This window comes from Erythranthe guttata, chromosome 12 (assembly GCF_056151865.1).
Source record: "Erythranthe guttata isolate IM_541 chromosome 12, IM_541, whole genome shotgun sequence".
Lineage (NCBI taxonomy): Eukaryota > Viridiplantae > Streptophyta > Magnoliopsida > Lamiales > Phrymaceae > Erythranthe > Erythranthe guttata.
The window spans coordinates 12458195-12482594 of record NC_142544.1 but is presented as its reverse complement, the minus strand read 5'-3'; the positions used below and the strand labels follow the sequence as shown (position 1 = coordinate 12482594).

General features: G+C 35.7%; 5 protein-coding genes and 1 long non-coding RNA gene across 6 annotated transcripts; 4 read left to right on the top strand and 2 right to left on the bottom strand.

Moving 5' to 3' along the window:
• The first annotated feature begins 553 nt into the window (after positions 1-553).
• On the top strand, positions 554-3454 carry LOC105954276 (alpha-galactosidase 1). Its single transcript, XM_012977950.2, has 14 exons — positions 554-900; positions 1018-1076; positions 1233-1289; positions 1390-1424; positions 1532-1635; positions 1730-1805; positions 1908-2032; positions 2150-2233; positions 2309-2373; positions 2469-2551; positions 2658-2748; positions 2857-2906; positions 3047-3187; positions 3278-3454. Exons 1-14 carry the CDS (start codon positions 773-775, stop codon positions 3368-3370), a joined length of 1191 nt encoding a protein of 396 aa, XP_012833404.2. The 5' UTR covers positions 554-772; the 3' UTR covers positions 3371-3454.
• LOC105954247 (DNA glycosylase/AP lyase ROS1) lies at positions 3425-8814 on the bottom strand. The gene is made up of 20 exons (XM_088826128.1): positions 8369-8814; positions 8209-8247; positions 7359-7841; positions 6957-7262; positions 6791-6881; positions 6333-6672; positions 6189-6268; positions 5952-6036; positions 5760-5851; positions 5597-5665; positions 5422-5458; positions 5255-5337; positions 4749-5135; positions 4590-4626; positions 4441-4498; positions 4279-4337; positions 4127-4192; positions 3905-4019; positions 3784-3822; positions 3425-3670 (listed from the first exon to the last, which is right to left on the bottom strand). The coding sequence occupies exons 1-20, from the start codon at positions 8463-8465 to the stop codon at positions 3534-3536; spliced, it is 2700 nt and encodes an 899-aa protein (XP_088682254.1). The 5' UTR covers positions 8466-8814; the 3' UTR covers positions 3425-3533.
• A 7073-nt stretch (positions 8815-15887) lies between these two features.
• On the bottom strand, positions 15888-17905 carry LOC105949477 (uncharacterized). The gene has a single exon (XM_012972789.2). The coding sequence runs from the start codon at positions 17820-17822 to the stop codon at positions 15888-15890; it is 1935 nt and encodes a 644-aa protein (XP_012828243.2). The 5' UTR covers positions 17823-17905.
• Positions 17906-17938: 33 nt separating this feature from the next.
• Positions 17939-20029, top strand: LOC105962645 (uncharacterized). The gene is made up of 5 exons (XM_088827303.1): positions 17939-17964; positions 18605-18821; positions 18904-18961; positions 19048-19106; positions 19171-20029. The coding sequence occupies exons 1-5, from the start codon at positions 17939-17941 to the stop codon at positions 20023-20025; spliced, it is 1215 nt and encodes a 404-aa protein (XP_088683429.1). The 3' UTR covers positions 20026-20029.
• A 68-nt stretch (positions 20030-20097) lies between these two features.
• Positions 20098-21057, top strand: LOC148766474 (uncharacterized). The gene has a single exon (XM_088827302.1). The coding sequence runs from the start codon at positions 20098-20100 to the stop codon at positions 21055-21057; it is 960 nt and encodes a 319-aa protein (XP_088683428.1).
• Positions 21058-22039: 982 nt separating this feature from the next.
• On the top strand, positions 22040-23086 carry LOC148766473 (uncharacterized). Its single transcript, XR_016035102.1, has 2 exons — positions 22040-22674; positions 22761-23086. It is a non-coding gene; the product is annotated as an uncharacterized LOC148766473 (long non-coding RNA).
• The last annotated feature ends 1314 nt before the right edge of the window (positions 23087-24400 follow it).

Sequence of the window (24400 nt, the reverse complement as noted above, 5' to 3'; positions counted from 1 at the left end):
CGAAAAAATTTACGAAATTCAAATTTCTAGAGAGAGTTTGGGAATAGGAGAGAGAATTTAAAAAAAAAAATGAAAAAGTTTCCACCGCATTCAATAAAAGACGCACTGAAAATAGCAACACCCTTTAAAAAAAATATAATTTGAAGGTAGGCATCCTATTCTAAAATCGAAGGGTGCAAATTGAAATTCATGTACTTTTTTGGGGTGCAAAAGGCAATTCACCCGCCAACACGAGTTGACACCTGGAAAATCTTTATGAGGCTATACCAAGAAAATCTTGTCTATTCTTTTCCAACGCACAAAGAAAAGCATTATTATATTCCAAAGCTGATTTTGTTTTAATGGCAAACATTTTTAATTTATTTCCTCTATGTGCACGACCAAAGGTCACTATGTAAAAACTAAAAAGACACCTCCCATTACTACCAAACTTGAAAAATAAATATGAGAAAAATTCAAAGAAATTCAGAATCCATTCATCTCTGGATTAGAGAGAGAGTAGAGAGAGAGAAGAGAATAAAGGCAGGCAGCTGGTATTCAATACTTTATCTCCACATTAAATTTCTCTCCTATCTACATTCATTCATTGTCTTTTTTACCCACAGCTAGCACACGCCTCCTTTTTGCGTTTGCTATATAATGCACTCACTCGCTCACTCACTCACTCACTCACTCACTCAACACTCTCTCATATTTCATTACCCATCATCATAATCAATCATCTGTCTGTGTGTAATTAGCATTCCTTTTTCTTTTCTTTTTTAAATTAAGTATGGAGTTAACATATGCTCTTGCATGGCTAACAACATGTTTGCTTCTAACCCTAACTACCGATTCTCAAAGCTTAATTAGCCGACGCAATCTTCTCGGAAATGGCCTTGGTTCCACTCCTCCGATGGGGTAATGACTACTTTTTATTCATTTAATATTATTACATTTAAGTATTTAATTTCAAGCACAGAGTTTTCAATTATATTCCTTGTTTGTTTTCTTGCTGATTCACTTTAAATGTTTCAGATGGAGTAGTTGGAATTATTTCAACTGTAAGATTGATGAAGCAACAATCAAACAAACAGGCATGCAATGCAACCACTTTTTTTTTTTTTTTTTAATTATTTCTTTTCTTGCTCGGTTTTCTTTTCAATGTTCTATTAATATTATTGAAAAAAAAAATTAAATACAAGAACTTGTATTCCCTGTCATAAATTTTTGAGTGTTCTTTATTTTGTCAGCTGATGCTCTCGTCTCGACCGGTCTTGCTAAGCTCGGATATAAGTATGTCAACATCGGTAAATTTCTGTCTCGATCCTATTTTTAACCTCGTTTAAGTATGACTTCATTTCGATATTGGACATCTTTCTGATGGAGAATGTGTAACTTGACTCTTAGATGATTGTTGGGCCGAAAGATCTCGAGACAACCAGGTTCAATTTTTTTTTTTTTTACCTCTCTGAGAAACTATTGATTAAATGTATATTTGCTGTTTATTATTTATAAATATATACCTGATGAAATTAAATTGAAATTGCAGGGTGCTCTAGTGCCTAAGAGGACCACATTTCCTTCTGGTATTAAAGTTTTGGCTGACTATGTTCATAGCAAGGGACTTAAGTTGGGAATATACTCTGATGCTGGGTAATTTCATTTAATTTTTTTTTTCTTACTAAAACGAATATATAAACATTTAATAGTTATTATCGCTCATGCACACTGTTCGTTTTGGTTGCAGTTTTTACACTTGTAGCAAAGAACAGCCCGGTTCACTCGGGCACGAGGAACAAGACGCCCAAACCTTTGCTTCTTGGGTACGTAAATCATTAATCATTCTTTTCTTTAATTTATGGTTCTTTTAAATTAAATTTATTGGTTGAAAATACATTAGTATTAATTATTTGGGGTGCATGCAGGGGATTGATTTTTTAAAGTACGACAACTGTAACAATGATGGATCGAGGCCAACACTTCGATACCCTGTGATGACGAGAGCTTTGATGAAAACGAAGCGGCCAATCTTCTTCAATCTATGTGAATGGTGATTTCTATTTTTTTTTCTGTTTTTTTTTGTTCAAGCAACTACTGTATATTTGATTCTCTTTTGTTTCTGTCAAATTTGATTGTGTTTTATTTTTATTCTTGTTCGTTGGGGCAGGGGAGATATGCACCCTGCCTTGTGGGGTTATACGGTAGGAAACAGCTGGAGAACCACAAACGATATTTCCGATACATGGGAAAGGTACCTATACATATATACATATATACATATGTAAGATCATATCGTAGTAGTTAACTAATAAGAATGTTGCTGCAGCATGGTCTCAAGAGCAGATCAAAATGAGGTTTATGCAGATTTTGCTAGGCCTGGTGGATGGAATGGTTCGTACATTTATGTATATATTCATCTTGAATTACATTTTACGGGCTTATGTATTCAATTAATTAGATATAAAATGGTTGGTATATTTGGACAGATCCTGATATGCTTGAGGTTGGAAATGGAGGGATGACCAAAAACGAATACATTGTTCACTTCAGTATATGGGCTATTTCAAAGGTCAGTCATCTCTGGTTATTATAACGATTCCAATTTCATGGTTTTTAGACTATAAATAACCTTTTGTTTTTTTTGTTCCTTCCTATTTAATTACATATATAATTAGTCTCCACTCGTAATCGGCTGTGATGTAAGAAATATAAGTAAAGACACAATGGAAATTATTGCTAATAAGGAGGTGATCGCCGTTAACCAGGGTAAGCCCACATATATATGCAAATATATATCATCAACTCGTCGACTCATTTTCTTCGTATTCAAATTTCGCTCTAGTAATTTTAACTGTTGATGAATATGTGGTGCAGACAAACTAGGTGTTCAGGCTAAAAAGGTCAGGATGGAAGGTGATTGGGAGGTAACTAATAAATCCTTATGTGATTAGTTTTGCATAAAACATTCGTATACAGTGAGGAAGCCAGCATAGGGTCCGGGGGCCATGGCCCCCCAACGTTTCTCAAATCCCTATTATTTTATGTGTGTGGGTTTTGGTGGTAGGTGTGGGCAGGGCCACTTACGCACGACAGAATAGCGGTATTGCTCCTGAACCGTGGCGCATGGCTCACCACAATTACCGCTCACTGGGAAGATATAGGCATCGCTCCGGCAACTACTTTTAAAGCAAGAGATCTTTGGAAGGTACACTTTATTTTTATTTTTTTTATAATTTGTGCAAAAATAAAAATATATACATATATAATTTGCTTTGATGTTTTTTTGTGTTGGCAGCACAAGACCCTGAAGCCAAGATTTACTGGGAATTTGACAGACTCTGTTGAAGCGCATGCATGCAAGATGTTTATACTGTCACCAGTTTATTGATGCCATGCATGAAAGTTTATATGTATGCTGTAATAATTTAATTAATGATCCCGATTTGCCAATGAAACGACGCTGCTTCGATATTTTGCATACTTTTCTCCTTTAGCTAATTACAAAAATATATATGCACTACATTCAAAAAAACATACTTTTTCGAAGTGATTTACTCGTAATTTTCCTCAAGTTTCTTCTTTATGGCCCTTGAAAGTCTTTCGCCAGTACGCAGTGGGAGGTGGAATCTTGCTGAAAGAGGTTTCGCTTCCCTCGTTTTTCTGTTGAACCCTCGGAAACATACGTATCCTGTTTTTTTTTTTTTTTTTTTTTTTTTTGTGAAATAATAATTAAACGTGGTTACGAGACTATCGAAGATAGTATTAAGTTTGCCAAATATAATTTATTTTAATCTTCCTTACCCTTCCAAAAGCATTTCTGGACTTCGTGAGTTTTCATCCCTGCCATTTACACGAAAACAAAACACTCAAATAAATTACTGATCTTGGGGTAATATTATGGTATTTCAATTTCGATTTCGACCTTTGCATACTGCTGAAATGTTGTTTCCACAATATAAAGTTCTGCGGGGAAGATGCCGTAAAGATTCCCTCGGAACTTTTATCGGAACTTGGCTAGACTCATCGTCAGCAAACACCTGCTCATAAAAAAAACTTATCTGTATTTTAAAGCAAATGTTTTATTTTTGCCTAATAAGTATTGTTATTTTTTTTTTAAAATTTTGCAATTGAAAAGCGTAGTCACCTCGTTAGCTTGAAAATACGTTCCATTAAGTGGGAATATTCCTCTCACTCCTGTTCGGACAGGTATCTGAAACATATATTCTCGTACTTTTCAATCCAATCATTTAATATTTTTTTATTTATTTTTATAAACATATTTGTGATTTGTCTTACCAGAAGTGTGCCATTTACTGTATCTTCTTCAGAATTACACTCGTCCGTATCGACATTTTCTGAGTAGTCGTGTAGTAAATTGTATTAGGACAAGTATAGTATTATGAGTACAAATACTTGCAGCCTTTTCAATAATTTTTTTGACATATTTAATTTGTGTACCTCGAGTCCATATGGCGAGTAGATACGGGCACGAGTCATTAGATTCTCTTTTGTCTAGCTGCAGATATATCAAACACTTGTGATTTAGCTTATCTTATAAAAGAAAATACCAAATAAATTAATCAGAGTCTATTCAGTGAAGCAACTACCCCTGCCAAAACATGGTGCAAATCCGGAAGCACGAAGCTGCAATTAACAATCACAATTCATATTAGATATTTATACAACAGTATAAAATTAAAGATAATCTCCGAGTTTATATATATATAAAAAAAAAAAAAAAAAAACTGTAATTAATTACAACATACACTTGATGCTCCGTCCTTAAATGGGTTCTATTCTTAAATTTAGGCATTGGGATGGAAGAAGTTTCCGATGTACGAAGCATCAAAGCTTTCGACATTTGGCCGTGTTCTTCTTCGAGTGGAATATTCCTTTCATTGATGAACTTATGTACATTCTCCCTCAATTTCTCCTCGTCGATTCTAATTTGAGGTATTGCATGATTAATGAGACCAAAATCCTCGATATCACATTCAACCATTTGTAGACACCTTGAACTTGAAGGTTCAGTTTCGATGACGCATTTGGAGGTTGTAGAGTTTCCTTCTAGAAGGGGAATATTCTGCGATTCCATTGGATTGTCTGAATGTATATCGTTTTCTTCTTGTACACCCGGGAGTGCAAGCTGAGAACTGCACCCATAATTATATTTCCACTAAATAAAATCAATTTATGATTATGATATTTTATTTTATCGACTTGTGCAAATGGCTGAATTACTAGGACAATGGGGTTCGGGTTGGGTTCGAACCTTGCTAGAGCACTCGCGAAGTATTTGCAGTCTGCTCTCAAAGGGCATGCATTGCAATTCGGGTTTCTCTTTGTACAAAATACCTGTTAGGTATAAGTATAGTAACAGTGAGACTGCTTATTACCAAGTTTTTTTGTGAATTAATAAAATAATTAGAACAGTAATACCTTCCCCAAAGTGATCATATGGCAATGTAGTTCATACCTGCACCATGCATTATTACATTTTAATACATGAACTCGTGATAAATTATGTCATGTATTAATTTATGTATTTATTGTTGATCTTAAAAAGTGTGAATTGAACAAGGTGATAAAAAATACGGAGTTGCATTTTTCTTACAGTGTCGACGGATCATGTTTACAAAGGCGGGGCCAGAGATATATCTGTATAGAGTCCACCTTCGGGTACCTATATTAATATTGCTAATTAATATCAAGTAACATGCTGCATTTATATATTTTGTTTATTGTATTTTAAAAGCTATATAGTTTAAATTTGTCACTCTTTCAAGAGGTGGAACTCAAGTCCTTCTGGAAGCGGTTGAAGTGGGACCCATCCGAGACGTACAGCTACTCGTCCAGCATTCCTATCAATCTAATCAACAAAAAAAAATGATATTTTACTTGTTTTTAACTAAATTAAAAAAAAAACGTGCGTAATATATGTAATAATGATAATTTCGAGAAATACTTACGGGGAATGCCTTATGTAAAAGTGTCAACAAGCGTATGCACTCCACACTCTTCAGTCCAAGACCAGGTATGCTCAACAGGTATTCTCTACACCATAATCGAGACTTTTATATACTTGCATGCATCTAATTTGCGTTAATATTATTTATGCTAATAATATTATACTATTCCAATTGAAATAAATACAATTTTCTTGATTATGATTATAATAGAACAAATGTAATGAACTGGCTAATTACTTTGCTTTGTCGGGTGGAACATCTCTTATCCATTCCAAATTAACGCTCCCAAGATCCTCCGATAAAATGTTGAGACAATTCTGCAACAGAAATTTTAATCATAATTTAAATCATAATTATAAGTTATAATATAGGAAATTAAACCTTTATTCTTTCAGCCAAATGATTGCTCATTCCTCTATTCTTTATGGCTTTAGCTATTTCGTCGGGCTCCGCTATTCTAACAGCGTCCCAATCCAAAGCATTTGATGACGTGTCGTGTGCTGTAATGTCGTCTTTAGAATAATATTTCCTTAAATTATCCCAATCGATAGCTTCTTCTTCCTTTTTAATTCTTTTTCTTCTAAAACATTTATTTTCCGTCCCCATCTTGAATTTAGAGTTAGGCCCTAATACAGTTTTATCATTCAAAGATCCAATGCAATTTTCGACTCCAGAATTTACTCCGTGTGGATATTTAGCAGCAAGTGATATAAACGCGGAGCTGCAAGCATGCACAAATTTTATTCAATGAAACGAATAAAATAAAATAAAAAAAAACATCGTCATATAATACTTATAATATATATATCTTCGTTTTTTAGAATGAATAGGTTGTATACCTTGAAAGAGTGTCGCTGACATTCTGCGTAAGGTATGCTCCACCGATGGAATCAATTACCGAACCTTTCCATTGGGAAAATTTCCTTTCACCTGCAAAATTAATATTGCAAACTAAATAAAATTTAAATAAATAAATGGATCCAAGCTTAAAATAAATTAAAGTACCTTGGATAAGGTGCATGCTGGAGATGAATGATTTTACACGCTCGTTCATCAATTCTCTCTCCTTATCCCACCACTCTCTCTCCTCTTCATCTACATCTTGATCTTCAATGTTTTCGGAATCTCGTTTCTCCATCAAAATTGTCCATTCTTTCAATGTCCTTTCATCAAGTTCTACTTTTGCTATTTCTTGCGTTTTCACATTTACTATTTTGTCCTTGCAAGGAACTACCATCATTCCTTCCTTTGTATGCTCTGTTTTCGCAAGGACTAAATTGCCCTTCTTTTTCGTAGCTCTTCTCTTCGCTCCTGCATGCATGCACAATTATGTGAACTACATATACATAACATAAACTTCACTAATATTCACATTTAGGTATGAATCACTATATTATATATATATACCTTGTCTGAGTAAACTCGGCCAGATTATTTTCTTTCGAACATGGTACTTATCGTTTTTCCTCCTGTGATAAACTACGATTTCCTCCTCATCATCATGCATATGTTCATGACCTTTACTCGTAAATTGTTGATGAATTTCGAGAAATGGGTTGGTTTTCTTTTGATGAATCTCTCGTTTTTTGCGCTTTGTAGCTACAATATCAGGGGTCGGGGGTGCAAGAACTTCCCATGGATTGACATCAGAATATACTATAGGTACAGAATACCAAATTCGACTTGTTGATTTAATCTTTTCTATCAGTTTTTCGTTGGTTTTTCGGACCGATCTGCTTCTTTTTTTTGTACTCATCCAACATGATGACAAACTTAAAGCAGCATTAGCAGGAACAAGAGGTTGGGTACAAAAGTTAATTTGACATTTTTCGTCACTTCCGAAGCATGAAGTTCCATCATAGCTTGTTTCATCCTCTAGAAGAAGCTTTGCTAAAAAATTGTAACATTCATTTTGTTACTAAGTTAATAATATTGATTTCTTTTTTGCTTCTCTTTTTTTTTTCTTTTTTTTTTATTTATAATATTGTTTGTCAACATAAAGTAAACAATAAAATAGTTCTTGAAAGAAAAAACAAATAATAAAACACTAAAAATAGGAATTATTATGAAATTACACTACACAGAGAGAGGAAGAACAAATTAGACCATGCAAGAACAGTAGTGAGTCCAACCACAGTACTCAGTGAATTAAATTTATCTAAATGCAATTTTAATTATTGAATGTGTAATTTTATAATTAAGAGAAAATAAATAAAAATTAGAAAATGCAATTAATTAATTGATGCATGTGACCAACCAATTGCAGTGTCATCCTTGCATTTGCGATGCCTATACCCTGCAGATACACAAGGAGGAAGTCCTCTGTTTTTTAGGCAGGAACACAAGTAACGAAGAAAACAGAAAGGAAAAAAAAAATAGGGAAAATAAATAAATTGGAATTAATGAATTGTTCTTACTGTATGAGAAATGAGGGGCGGCGGCGGCAGAATCAACCAGCTTTACTCGAGTCTCAATTAAACCCACACCATCTTCATTGTCCGAATGAATTTCCATTTTACAAAATAAAAATTGCAAAAAAGAAAATTAGAAAACATGCATGCATGAGACGAAAACAAGAGAGCAGATATATAGATATGAACTCTGCTGCCGCCAAGGAAATATAGATGAAAGCTTTAATTCAGATGATCAGAAAAAGAAAGTGGAGTTATATATATGTTAGTCTGTAACTGTCAATTTTTATATGTATAGGGAATTGGAATTAATCACAGAAACTCATGCAAAGCAGTGACAAATAGCAATGATGGTTATAAATTGGAATACACCACCTTTCCTATGCATGCACTTCCTTCTACCAACACGTCACCCCTCTAGCTAGTAGCTACAACCTATATTATATTCTTTCTTTTTTTGATAAAAAAAGAAAGAATATAATATAGGTTGTAGCTACTAGCTAGAGGGGTGACGTGTCACCATTTATTCTTTTACCTATATACACCCATTTATTCACCTTACTTGTCACCATTCTAATCTATTCAATATCGATGAGCAATGATATAGCACTCTAGTCCAATTGTGATTTTCCTGTCCCACATCGATTATATGTGGCATTTTTTGAGGGAAAACGCCCGATAAATCCTTTCAATATATAGTTCAGATTCATTTAATAATTGAACTTTGTAAAGAAATTCTAAACTATTTTTTTATGAATTCCTGGGCGATCGAAATCGACTCGTGTATACTTCGGTTTTTGAGAAAGCCGGTTTTTGAGAAAGCCCGTTTGCTCTTCATATAGATTATAGTCGGCAAAAATTCATTCAACCTGGTTGTTAAAACCCTCGAAATGACTTTGCTAACAAAATTCCCCAAGCTAACATGGCGAAAATTATTAAAAGATTCCGGGTTGGGGACTTTCGGCATAAGCACCAAAAGAGTAGTGGACGTGCTCTTGGATAGATAATCTCCGAGGAAAAACCCCTTCACCAAATTTATAAGATCACTTTTGACTATATTCCAAATGACGAAAAAGAAGCCTGTAAACCCGTCTTGGCCCGGTGCACTCTCCGGATAGAGATCTCTAACAGCTTGGAGAACCTCCTCCTCAGCCGGAGGAGCGCAGACTTTAGAGTTCATTTCTTCCGAGACTTTAGGCTTCACGTGATCGAATAAAGAATTTTCCATATAATAGGGGGAAGATTGAAATAGATTCGAAAAATATTCAATCGCTTTCTCACCGATCGCCTTCCCGTCGGAAGAGAACAAACAATCCTCAAGCTTAAGAGAAATAGTGTTTCGCCGTCTTCTATCTTTTATCCGAGCGTGGAAATAACTGGAATTCCGATCACCATCTTCAGCCCATTTAACCCTTGCCTTGCTAGTTAAAAGATCCCTCTCCCATTGGAACTATTGATTAAGCTCCGCTTAGTCTTGAAGGCATTCTTGATAAATGTCCCCGCTCCAACCTTGAGAGAGACATTTTTCCAATTCTACTATTCGACCTTGAAGAAGTACAATATTATCTTCAAATTTTCCGAAAGTCTGCCGATTCCATTGCTTGAGATTTTTACGGAGATGAGCTAATTTATTCCCTAGCGAATGGCAAGTGTCGGAGAGCCAATTTTCCACTACAAATGATATAAAGTCTGGGTGTCCAATCCACTCCTTTCCGGGGGGGCTGCACACAGTTGAAAACAGTAAGAAGTGGGCAATGATCGGATTCGAGTTTGGCAATTGTAAAATTTTGAATGAGCACATGGCAGTGGCTTCAGCATTCATCAATACTCTATCGATTCTCTGCCATATACAATTTCTTCCCTCTTGATTATTGCTCCAAGTAAATGAGTTACATTCGTATCCTGCGTTGAAAGCCTAGCTTCAAGGAAGAACTCATTAAATTCATGTATACCTTGAAGGTTACAAATCCTATTGATCTACTATATATTTCACCTTCAGTATGTCATCTCCACAAAAAATTCATGCAATATATGAGACATGGGAGCTCGGTGATCGGTTTGTCCTTCTTGGTTCAAATCCAGTGCCACAAATTGAGGAAATTTGTTCTTTCTCATCAATTTCAGCCATTTTTTCAAGGCATGGTTGGTTAGTTGCGTGAATACTTAGCTTAAAATTTTGAAATTAGATTATTCTTAAGCTTTAAGAATATTCTTATTTATTATTTCTTTTTTGGCCATATAATGAGGGTTAACCGTTTATTTTAGCTTATGGGTCGTTTTTTTAAAAGAAAATATAGCCTATACCAGAAATCGGTATTTGCATACCGAACTTTGTTACAAAAATCAGTAACCACGTGTCGATATTTGTAACAAAAATCAGAATACCAACTTTTTTGGACAATATCGGCGATGGAATGCCGATTTATAAGAAATATTGTGAATGATGGCGTATTCGTCCTCTTTGGTCTTGAAATAAGGAAATTAGATTAATTTGTGGTCTTGAACTAAAGAACCCTTTCTTGTGTGTTTGAACAAAGAAAAAATTGGGCTTTCATATATCCGCCATCTAAATTTTATTCCATAACAACGCATTACAAGGGGGCCTCGTTAAAAACCTTGTGGGCTTACACAAGGAAAAGAGTACCCCTATAAGAAGGAATAAAATTGAGATCGATCAATCGCACGAATGCTACAACCCTCCAACAGTGAGAAATTATGCCTACAAATATAAAGGAAAATCCTATCTAAACTCATAACTACGGAATAAAAATACTCCATGAAAATCTCTTCGGACGAAACCCCGACATATCAAGTGAATTGCACTGAAAAGCGTCCCAAGCCGAATGGGCAAGATCCATAGTTAGGATTAGTATTACAATAAGTAACTTTGATCGAGTGGTTAGTACTCAACTAATCCACTCGGGCCAACCGGGTTCGAACACTCCAGCCGATCATCGATCCAACTATCATCCCAAAACTGCACCTCACCTCTCCCGATGAGCCAACAAGAGGAGTGACGAGGTTTATGCAAGCTGATCGATTTCTAAATAGGACAACTTAGATGTTTGCCAATAAGCTGGCCATTATTGAAATATTTAGCTTTCGCATAATTCACCCATAAAGACTTGCCTTGGAGCACCATCCACATCAACTTACCGTGCAATCAACTCTGAACCGCTTTAATAAGGGTGATTTTGCCACCGCGAGATAGAAGCTTAGATTTCCACCCTTCCAGTCGCTTGCGGATCTTGGCAACTGCATGTTCAAAGTGCTCAGCTTTAAGACGGCCCACACACACCGGTACGCCCAAGTAACGAATGTTGGAATAAATTGAATAAATGTGAATTCAATATTGGAATTAGTGACAATTCAATATTGGAAGAAGTGGGCATTCATGTTGGAATAAGTGGAGGATTGAATGTTGGAATAAAAGTGAATTTGAAGCACCAGTGTCTAGATGTATAGACAATTGTCTTTTGATTTTCCTAAGTATTAAATTAGAATTAAAAGAGTTGTTAGTCTAAAAGTTTTCTTGTAATTTATTAGTAGATTAATGTACTGCTCACTATAAATATGGAGTGCTAGAGATGATTGTAAGCAAGACAAGAAAAATAAAAAAAGAAGTAATTTTTCCATCCACAAAACACTTGTATTTTACTTTCTCTACTCAAAAATATTATTTTTTTCAAGTCTTCACAAAATCACTAAAATCCAAATTCGGGATTAATCATTTTTATCCTATCCTGGTGCCTACAAATTGGCATCGGAGCCATCTTAAAAATGTCCACCAACCTTGCTTCTCTTATACCTCGTTTCAATGGAGAAAAAATCGATTATTGGAGTAATCTTATGAAGCTTTGTCTTGAATCTCAAGACATTTGGAGCATCGTTGAAGTCGGTGTTCAGACTCCCGAAAATGAGGATCAATTGACGAATGCACAAAGGCAAACTTTGAGAACCGAAAAACAAAAAGATCGAAAAGCTCTTTTTCAAATATATCAAGCCATCGAAGTTCCCGTCTATGAAAGACTAACCAAGGCGAGTAGTTTCATGGAGGCATGGGAAATTCTACAAACAACCTATGCCGGGAAAAATGAAGTAAAGAAGGTTCGTTTGCAATCTTTGAGGGCTGAATTCGAAAAATTGGAGATGAAAGAAAACGAAAAAATTGTTGAATATTTTACAAGAATCACCTCTCTTGTAAATCAAATGGCGACAAATGGCGAAGTCATGGAAACCCAAAGGGTTGTCGAAAAAATTATGCGAAGTTTACTGGTGAAATTTGATCATGTTGTTGTGGCTATCGAAGAGTCACAAGATCTTTCATCAATGGCGTTGGAGAGTCTACAAGGACGATTGGAGGCCCACGAAGCAAGGATCCTTCAAAGAAATCCTCAAATTTCTTCTTCGGATCAAGCATTAAAATCCCAAGTTACATTCACGGGAGGCCGTGGCTCGTTCCGTGGTCGTGGCCGAGGTCGTGGCCAAATAAGAGGAGGAAGAAACTCTTACAACAATTACCGTGGACAAGCCAAATCAAATGATGAGGCGAAAGAGGAGGAGAAATATTTTTCAAACAATTTTCAAAAAGGAAGAGGCCGAGGCCGAGGATCATATAAAGGTACAAGGCCTTACGTTGAGTGTCATTATTTTCATAAACTGGGACACAAAATCAATGATTGTTGGGAAAAATATCCAGAAAAAAGGCAAGCAGTTGGTTATTTGCATGAAAATAAAGTAAAAAATATGGAGACTTTATTGATTGCATCTAACGGTAGCTTTGAAAATACTTGGTATTTGGATAGTGGTGCGAGCAAGCACATGACGGGGAATAAAAAATTATTCTCAAATCTTGTCGAAGCTAGCCATGGGACAGTTACGCTTGGAGATGGATACACCTACGCATTAGAAGGTGTTGGAGAAATTGTCTTCAAAACAAAATCCGGAAAAGTCGAAACAATGTCTGAGGTTTACTATGTACCTAACTTGGCAAGTAATTTGCTAAGTGTTGGTCACTTGATGAGGAAAGGTTTCAACATGTTTTTCGACGACTTCACTTGCGTTTTGAAAAAGAAAGATCAACACATTGCAAATATCGGTATGACCGGAAATAATATTTTTCCGATCAAACTTGATAATTTTGAAGCCTCTTGTCATTTAACTGTGAAGGACGATGTTTCAAAGTTGTGGCATGACCGGTTGGGCATCTTAATTTCCAAAGTTTGAAGGAGTTATCAAACAAGCAAATTGTTCAAGGATTGCCGAACATTAAAGCCATGGACGAAATTTGTGAAGAATGCCAATTGGGGAAGCAACACCGAGAGCCATTTCTTTCCAAGTCAAATTGGAAATCAAAGTCACCATTGGAGCTCATTCATAGTGACCTTTGTGGACCATTTCAAGTTCCCTCTCTCGGTGGTAATCGGTATTTCTTGTTATTTATTGATGATTTTAAAAGAAAAGTTTGGGCTTATTTTGTGAAAGAAAAATCCGAAACTCTTTCATGCTTCAAAGATTTTAAAATCCAAGTTGAAAAATTTTCCGGTTTCAAAATAAAAAAATTGAGGAGTGATCTTGGTGGAAGCGTGGATGACTCTAAAAGTACTTCCGGTTATGTTTTTAATCTTGGAAGTGGAGCAATTTCTTGGAGTTCGAAAAAACAACCAATCGTGGCCCTTTCTACAACCGAAGCGGAGTACATCGCGGCTTCTTCCGCCGGATGTCAAATTGTGTGGTTGAGAGGAATTCTCTAAACCTTGAGTTTCAAGCAAGATGGGCCTACAACTCTCTTTTGTGATAATAGCTCGGCTATTTCTATCTCGAAAGATCCAGTTCTTCATGGAAGAACAAAGCACATTCGACTTCGTTTCCATTTCTTAAGGGAACTTGTTCATGAGGGTGAACTCAATCTTGAGTATTGCAAAAGTGAAGAACAACTTGCCGATATTTTCACTAAGCCACTTGGAGGTCCCATTTTTTCGAAAAATGTGGAAGGTTTGGGAGTCAAAAGCAAATTCAATTTACGGGAGGCAATGTTGGAATAAATTGAATAAATGCGAATTCAATATTGGAATTAGTGGCAATTCAATATTGGAAGAAGTGGGCATTCATGTTGGATGAAGTGGGCATTCATGTTGGAATAAGTGGAGGATTGAATGTTGGAATAAAAGTGAATTTGAAGCACCATTGTCTAGATGTATGGACAATTGTCTTTTGATTTTCCTAAGTATTAAATTAGAATTAAAAGAGTTGTTAGTCTAAAAGTTATCTTGTAATTTATTAGTAGATTAATGTACTCCTCACTATAAATATGGAGTGCTAGAGATGATTGTAAGCAAGACAAGAAAAACAAAAAGAGAAGTAATTTTTCCATCCACAAAACACTTGTATTTTACTTTCTCTACTCAAAAATATTATTTTTTTCAAGTCTTCACAAAATCACTAAAATCCAAATTCGGGATTAATCATTTTTATCCTATCTTGGTGCTTACAACGAAGCGGCAGTTTTTCTGCAACGAATTCCGGTACTCGCTTCGAGACTAGTTGTATTGCTACTAGCTCTTTTACCCAAGTATTAGACCATTTTTACCTTGATTAACAAGTTGGTCTGGCAATTTTTCGTACACTCTCATCAAGACCGTCAATGCGTCAATCGACCACGTTGAGCCATTAGTAAATAATAGAACATCGTCCGCATAAAAGAGATGTGTAATGCTCAACTCATTTCTCCCCATCTTATATTTATGAATCATCTGTTCGGAAACTCAAATTTTAAGATTGGCTGTCAACATTTGTTGCCCAAGGATAAATAGTAAAGGCGATAAAGGATTTCCCTACAGAACACCACGAAACGACTGGAACTATCCCACACTTTCACCGTTAATTTTAAACGAGTACCAAATGTTGCATATACTACGAAATATCAGGTCCACGACTGAATGGGAGAATCCAAATGCACGTAGCGCTCGCAAAAGAAAATGCCATTCCATCCTATCATATCCTTTCGACATATATAACTTGAGCACCAAGTTTCCCCCGGCCACGTGACGATGAATATTCCCCATAAGTTCCTGGGCTAGCACAGCGTGAGTAGCTATACTATGACCTTGCACAAAACCCACTTGCTCCTCATCAATTATACCAGGCAATAATTTTGCTAACCTCTGCGATATCTGCAGAGATACTGGCTGGGATATGCTCGAATAGCGACTCATCCATGTAATACTCGCTGGCGTCAGGGGCGGACCCAGGGACATCGTGGTGGGGGGGGGGGCGAAAAAAAAGGAGAAAGATTTTTTTTTTTTCTAAATAAATAAATTTTTAAGAACACTATAATTACAAGAAAATAAGCTTAATTTTTCAGAGTTTTGATATGGTCAACAAAATATTACAATTCTCCTCGAAAATAGAAAGAGGAAAAAAAAAAAAACAAAAAAAAAAAAAAAAACCAAAAAGAGTAGACTCTGTACTCAAAAGAAAAAAAACATACAATCTGTACTAAAAAAAGGAAGAAAATTATAATAATTTAAAATTGTGCTTTACGATCCTTCAATGAGCAAAAATCATCTGTTATAGAGTCTGTACTAAAAGATTCAGCAATTTCCTTCTCAATGTGTAGAAGCATGCAATCTCCAAGAAATCCATCCTCCATTTTGTTTCGAAGTCTAGTTTTAGTAAGCTTTATAACAGAAAAAGCTCGCTCTGTAGTAGCAGTAGAAACTAGAAGAAGTAAAATCAGACGAATCAACCTATCAACCAGGTAATATATTTTCGTATTTCCCGTCTTTGTCAAACCTTCACACAACGCCGCAAGAGTTGATACATGACATAAATCTTGATGCTTAGTCACATCAAGATGATAATGGTTCAACTGAAATTTTAGAAGAAGTCTGTCATGTTCTGTGAAGTCTGCGGGAAAATACTTTTCAACAAGAGTGAAAATATCCTCTACATTGAAGGACTTGTATGAGTCGTTCCGATCCAAAGCACAACTAAGAGTTAAGAGTTCCAAAGTTCGATCATTAAATATGCAATTCAACTCTTTCAATTGTGTATCAATTGTGTTCACAAAGATATCAAAATGAAAATGATGTTCTGTTGTAATATTGATACCCCGTGGTTGATGAATCGACTTTCCCCGGCCTACTTTATAAGCACAACTCATATCAGGCACATCAACTTCATTCCTTTCACAAAATGATGTAACATCATTCATAAAAGTATCCCATCCATCGTCTCTTAAATTTTGAAGAAGCTGCTTCGTCGTTGAGACCAAATGCATAGCATTTATAATATCTTGGGACCTCTGTTGCAAAGCTTGACAAAGAACATCAGTTATTCCCATTACCTCTTTCATCAAAAGTAGAATAAAAACAAATTGAAAGGATAACATAGAAGTATAAGCAGAATCGGCATCACCACGTTGAGAATAATTTGCTCCATCAGCTACAATACTTTGAAGCACGGTCCCAGTTGCACTGAACATTTTTATCAAACTGCAAACTGAAGAAAAATGAGACCCCCATCGAGTATTCCCAGCTCGTTGCAAATTACCAATCTGATTGGCTCCACGACCCATCTCAAGTTCATTAATAGATATCAAACGAGAAATTTCAGCTTGTTGTGCGGTAAGTAACTCACCATTTCGCTTACAAGAAGCACCCACAATATTAACAACGGAGTCCAACTTTGAGAAAAATTTATGAACAAGAATCACTTCTCTCGATGCTGTAACTAATGCCAATTGAAGTCGATGCGCAAAACAATGCACGTAATAAGCATATGGACAATCTTGTAAAAATAATGCTTGTAATCCATTCCATTCACCCCGCATATTGCTTGCGCCATCATAACCTTTCCCTCTAAGGTTCTCAACATTTAAAGTATGGAATGAAAATATAGCTAAAAGCTCATGTTTAAGGGTCAATGAAGTCGTATTCTTAACGCTTACGACATCAAAGAAGCGCTCTTGGAGAATACCCATCTTCTCAACAAATCTCAAAACAAGAGCCATTTGTTCTTTTTTGGATTCATCTCGTGCTTCATCAACAAGAACACAAAATTTAGAATCACCAATATCTTCTCGAATTTTTTTCCTTACTTTAGAAGCAATAATATGCAATATCTCCTTTTGAATTTTTGGAGATATGTATTTGGCCTTAGGAGGAGCTTTTTCTAGAATCGTTGATGCTATTTTATCATTATAACTAGCCAAAAGTTTCACCATTTCACGAAAATTACCTGGATTCTTTGATGTTGGTCCTTCGTCGTGACCTCGAAAAGGACATGATTGATATGCAAGCCACCGAACACAATCAATCGAGGTTTTAAGCCTCAATCGATTATTCAATATTTGCTCCGTCGATTGTCTTTGCATAACCTTATCAATATGCCTCGAGTGATTTATTAAATCCTGGCATGATTCCACAAAGAGAGAATGTGGGGAAGTATGATCTCCCATATGACATAAAAAAACACAGTTTAGTCCATCATTTATCTTCTTCAAGCCTCTAAATCCCTTCACAGTATATGCATCTGCACCAAATTTTGCATTTGTCTCACTAGAAAAAAGATAGCATGGTAAATAATAAGCGGCATTTGTGGTAGGTGAATATTCTAACCAAGAAGGAAATTGAGAAAACCAAGAATATTGGAATCGTCGAAGATTGTTATCACTCCCTGAATAAGGATATGCTTTTAAATGAAATTGATATGGGCCAAATTTGATGTACGCACGTCGTATTTCACCTCGTTGGTTTACGGGATATGTCCAAATTTGAGGTCGTTTTCCCGGATCACGTTCCAAAGAATTGATATTAAACTCTTGATCAAGTTTAACTCCAACTTCGGTAATAGGTTCAACGGGTTCTTTACCGACACTCTTAAAAAATGCATCAATAGTATTACTTCTATTTCGTTTGGCTTGTGGCAGAGACATAAGAAAAACTGATCTGCAATTCAAAGAATCAAACAACCTATAAATAAATTTCAAACATTTAATAGTATTAGTGATTTCGTTTTTATTTTTACTTGACTATGTAGTCAAAAAAATTGCAACAGGAGCACAAAAATAAATTAAAATTATGCATCCTTGATACAACACAAATATATATACTCAAATTGGTAAGGATGCATAATTTTAATTTATTTTTGTGCTCCTGTTGCAATTTTTTTGACTACATAGTCAAGTAAAAATAAAAACGAAATCACTAATACTATTAAATGTTTGAAATTTATTTATAGGTTGTTTGATTCTTTGAATTGCAGATCAGTTTTTCTTATATCTCTTCCACAAGCCAAACGAATAAGAAGTAATACTATCGATGCATTTTTTAAGAGTGTCATTAAAGAACCCGTTGAACCTATTACCCAAGTTGAAGTTAATAAACTTGATCAAGAGTTTAATATCAATTCTTTGGAACGTGATCCGGGAAAACGACCTCAAATTTGGACATATCCCGTAAACCAACGAGATGAAATACGACGTGCGTACATCAAATTTGGGCCATATCAATTTCACTTAAAAGCATATCCTTATTCAGGGAGTGAGAACAATCTTCGACGATTCCAATATTCTTGGTTTTCTCAATTTCCTTCTTGGTTAGAATATTCACCTACCACAAATGCCGCTTATTGTTTACCATGCTATATTTTTGCTAGTGAGACAAATGCAAAATTTGGTGCAGATGCATATACTGTGAAGGGATTTAGAGGCTGGAAGAGGATAAATGATGGACTAAACTGTGTTTTTTTATGTCATATGGGAGATCATACTTCCCCACATTCTCTCTTTTGTGGAATCATGCCAGGATTTAATGAATCACTCGAGGCATATTGATAAGGTTATGCAAAGACAATCGACGGAGCAAATATTGAATAATCGATTGACGCTTAAAACCTCGATTGATTGTGTTCGGTGGCTTGCACATCAATCATGTCTTTTTCGAGGTCACGACGAAGGACCAACATCAAAGAATCCAGGTAATTTTCGTGAAATGGTGAAACTTTTGGCTAGTTATAATGATAAAGTAGCATCAACGGTTCTAGAAAAAGCTCCTCCTAAGGCCAAATACATATCTCCAAAAATTCAAAAGGAGATATTGCATATTATTGCTTCTAAAGTAAGGAAAAAAATTCGAGAAGATATTGGTGATTCTAAATTTTGTATTCATGTTGATGAAGCACGAGATGAATCCAAAAAAGAACAAATGGCTCTTGTTTTGAGATTTGTTGAGAAGATGGGTATTCTCCAAGAGCGCTTCTTTGATGTCGTAAGCGTTAAGAATACGACTTCATTGACCCTTAAACATGAGCTTTTAGCTATATTTTCATTCCATACTTTAAATGTTGAGAACCTTAGAGGGCAAGGTTATGATGGCGCAAGCAATATGCGGGGTGAATGGAATGGATTACAAGCATTATTTTTACAAGATTGTCCATATGCTTATTACGTGCATTGTTTTGCGCATCGACTTCAATTGGCATTAGTTACAGCATCAAGAGAAGTGATTCTTGTTCATCAATTTTTCTCAAAGTTGGACTCCGTTGTTAATATTGTGGGTGCTTCTTGTAAGCGAAATGGCGAGTTACTTACTGCACAACAAGCTGAAATTTCTCGTTTGATATCTATTAATGAACTTGAGACGGGTCGTGGAGCCAATTAGATTGGTATTTTGCAACGAGCTGGGAATACTCCATGGGGGTCTCATTTTTCTTCAGTTTGCAGTTTGATAAAAATGTTCAGTGCAACTGGGACCGTGCTTCAAAGTATTGTAGCTGATGGAGCAAATTATTATCAACGTGGTGATGCCGATTCTGCTTATACTTCTATGTTATCCTTTCAATTTGTTTTTATTCTACTTTTGATGAAAGAGGTAATGGGAATAACTGATGTTCTTTGTCAAGCTTTGCAACAGAGGTCCCAAGATATTATAAATGCTATGCATTTGGTCTCAACGACGAAGCAGCTTCTTCAAAATTTAAGAGACGATGGATGGGATACTTTTATGAATGATGTTACATCATTTTGTGAAAGGAATGAAGTTGATGTGCCTGATATGAGTTGTGCTTATAAAGTAGGCCGGGGAAAGTCGATTCATCAACCACGGGGTATCAATATTACAACAGAACATCATTTTCATTTTGATATCTTTGTGAACACAATTGATACACAATTGAAAGAGTTGAATTGCATATTTAATGATCGAACTTTGGAACTCTTAACTCTTAGTTGTGCTTTGGATCCGAACGACTCATACAAGTCCTTCAATGTAGAGGATATTTTCACTCTTGTTGAAAAGTATTATCCCGCAGACTTCACAGAACATGACAGACTTTTTCTAAAATTTCAGTTGAACCATTATCATCTTGATGTGACTAAGCATCATGATTTATGTCATGTATCAACTCTTGCGGCGTTGTGTGAAGATTTGACAAAGACGGGAAAAGCGAAAATATATTACCTGGTTGATAGGTTGATTCGTCTGATTTTACTTCTTCCAGTTTCTACTGCTACTACAGAGCGAGCTTTTTTTGTTATGAAGCTTACTAAAACTAGACTTCGAAACAAAATGGAGGATGGATTTCTTGGAGATTGCATGCTTCTACACATTGAGAAGGAAATTGCTGAATCTTTTAGTACAAACTCTGTAATAGATGATTTTTGCTCATTGAAGGATCGTAAAGCACAATTTTAAATTATTATAATTTTCTTCCTTTTTTTAGTACAGATTGTATGTTTTTTTTCTTTTGAGTACATAGTCTACCCTATGTTGTTTGGGTTTTTTTTTTTTTTTTTTTTTTCCTCTTTCTATTTTCGTGGAGAATTGTAATATTTCGTTGACCATATCAAAACTCTGAAAAATTAAGCTTATTTTCTTTTAAATATAGTGTTCTTAAAATTTTATTTATTTAGAAAAAAAATAAATCTTTCTACTCTTTTTTCGCCCCCCCATCACGATGTCTCTGGGTCCGCCCTGCTCAAAGCATAGGTTGATTAAATTATATTTAACCCATAATTTTAAAAGAACCCAAGAAATCCATATCCAAAATATAAATTCATATAGTTTTCTAGAATATAAAAAATCCTAACACAAATGATGAAATGGAAAAAAAGAATGAAAGGGATAGGGATATAATAGACAAGGAAAAAAAATTATTTACCTTACAGAAATTACCCTTAAAATTGTGATTTGGAACTTGGAAGAAATAAAATTGTGTCGCTTTCGTCTGTTCTACCTCTTCTGTTAATGGAAGAAAATAACTTTTTTTTTTGCTTGAAATTAAATCATGTATGTGGATGTAAGTTAATGGAAGAAAAGAATTTTTTTTTTCTTGAAATTAAACCGTGTGTGTGGATGTAAATTGTGGTAGAAGTTTTGACTATTCAATTACTTTTAATTACAATTTACAAGTCAAATAATATTATATTACAAAAGTGAATCTCTAGTGGGCCAAAGCTTGTATAGTTGGTTATTTAAAAAAAAAAAAATAGGGTTAATATGCTAGGAGCCCCTCAAATCAAACCTAATTCGAACTAAATGACAACCTTAAATTTAATCTTTTAATTAAATCCCTATTTTCAAATAATATATGAGGCACATCCTTTAATTTTTTTAATCCCTAATTTGCCCTTATAACCTAAATATAATATCTTATTCCTTTCGTTTTCTCTCTCTCACGTTCTCTCTCGCCGTTCTCTCGCTCTCACGTTTGCTCCCATCTCTCTTTTTCTCTCCTCTCTCTCTTCTTTTTCTCCAGTAACACCATGAAGGCCGCCGTCGCCGGCGACGGAGGGAGAAGGAGCAGGGGCAGCGAAGAGCGTCGTGGTGGAGGCAGCGTTGTGGGAGAAGGAGCAGGGGCGGCGAAGTATATCACGAATCTGACGAAGAAATGTTGGGCGACGGATCCGAATCAACGGCCGGGTGTTTCACTATGCGAAGAGGTTTTTGGCGATGAACCATGAGCACAGCCAGATCGACGCGCCGATGCCGCCGATTGATTTTGGGGAGATTGAATTGGGGATTGTGAGGGGGTTTCCGTTGATTGGGAACTCGAATTTGATGTCGATTTGGCAGATTCCGTTTAAGATGTCTGCGTATAGGGTTACGGAGAGGGAGAGGGCTAACGTGAGCCAGAGGGAGAACTCTGAATCGGGAAGCGATGGGGCTTCGACTTGCGACGAGAGCGTCGTTCCGGTGGAGGATCCGTTCACTTCGCCGTCGGGGAGGAAATCGTCGCTGCCCGGAAATTATGATCAGTAAAATCTCTATGTCGAAGAAATCGATGGAAGTCAAAACCCCCCAAACAACCAGGTAATTATTTTTCTCCTGTGTGTGTCTGTGTGTGAGAGAATAGAGATAGATTAATAAAATAAAATGATAAAAATGTTTGACGGTAGATACGCCGAAGGGGAGATCGAGTCGCATACTCCGACGGGAAGAGCGATGAGGATGAATTCGGAGAGCCAACTACGATGATGACGATGAGTCCACGAACACGGACAAGTTCCGGACACGCCTCCGATTTTGAACTGCCATAGTATATATACATATATATATATGTAGATATAAACATATGAAGTTGGAAAAAAATGATGATTATAGAACACTTCCATTTTGACTAGTGTCTCAATTATGCATTTTTTTTAGTTGTTTGTTTTTAAATTTGTGATGAACTGAGAGTTATATTCATAATTTATTTTTTTCTAATCATTCATTTCAATTTGAATTTTAAGTTATCTGGAACACAATATTGCAATAATTAACTACTAACTTGAAAATTAATAATTGAACATGGTGACGCGGTGTTGGCCATGAGGATGGCGTTCGCTGGTTTGCGGCCCTCGTGGTTGGGGGATGGTGCCGGTGACGCAGCGATAAGGGGGTGGGGGATGGCGACGACAATGTGGGTGGGGTTTGTGATATCTTTAGCGGCTTGACGTTGGCGTTCGATTTCATATCTACAGTTGTCTATGGGTGTCTATGGTGTCTAACGGCTAGGATTCAAAGGGCGTTCGATTTCATATCTACAGTTGTCTATGGGTGTCTATGGTGTCTAGCGGCTAGGATTCAAAGGAGGAGTTAGAGTTTTAAGAATATTGTGACTTCAGATTACTACAGTTTTCTATGGATGTCTATACGTGACTATGGTCTACTACAACTTTCCTACAATTTCTATGGCCGAATTTTTTAAAAAAAAAATCATAATATTCAATATTATGTAGAAAGAAAAGGAAAAAATAGATTATTATAATGATGAAAAAATACGAAAATGCAGAAAGGAAAATGATCGACGAAAAAAAATAATAACAAAAATGCTAGATGTAAAATTTAAAATATTAAATGCAGAATGAAAATGATAAATACAGTTTAAATATTACTTGATGCAAATTTTATTTTTTGTGTATGAGGGGTATTTTTGGAATAAAATTTATAAAGGATGTGAAGCAAATGTTTAGTTTGACTTGTCATTTAGTTCTAATAAAGTTTCTCACCAGGGACCTATATCTTAAAGCCCCAAAAAAATAACTGAGAAGAATTTTTTTTCTCTACAGGGGCTAGGTGGGCTTGTCCATTAGTATATTAATTGATTATTAAAAAAAAAAAAAAAAAAAAAAAATTGGTAAGGATTTTTTTTCTGCAGGGGCTGGGCCCCCCGGATTCCAAGTAGTTCTGCCCCTGGCTGGCGTTAAATAAAGAGTAAAAAGCAGTTTGCCCCCTAAACTATGGGCCGATTTGCACTTTACCCCCCAAACAAAAAAAATTTGCACGTTTTTACCTAAACTCGTTAATTCGTTGCACGGTGCCCCCTAAACTCAATTTTCCGGCAATTTTGACCGGAATGTTGTATCATGTGCGATGCACGTGTGATTTGCGGGGGTAAATTTGTCTATTCACTAAAATTCTATATATTAAATATAATTAATCATTAAAAAACAAAAAAAAAAAATTGTGATCTTCTTCCCCAACAACCTCCCAGACCCAATGCCAAAAGAACAGAGAGCAACGAACGGAGCAATTAAACCTCATCTCCATCCAT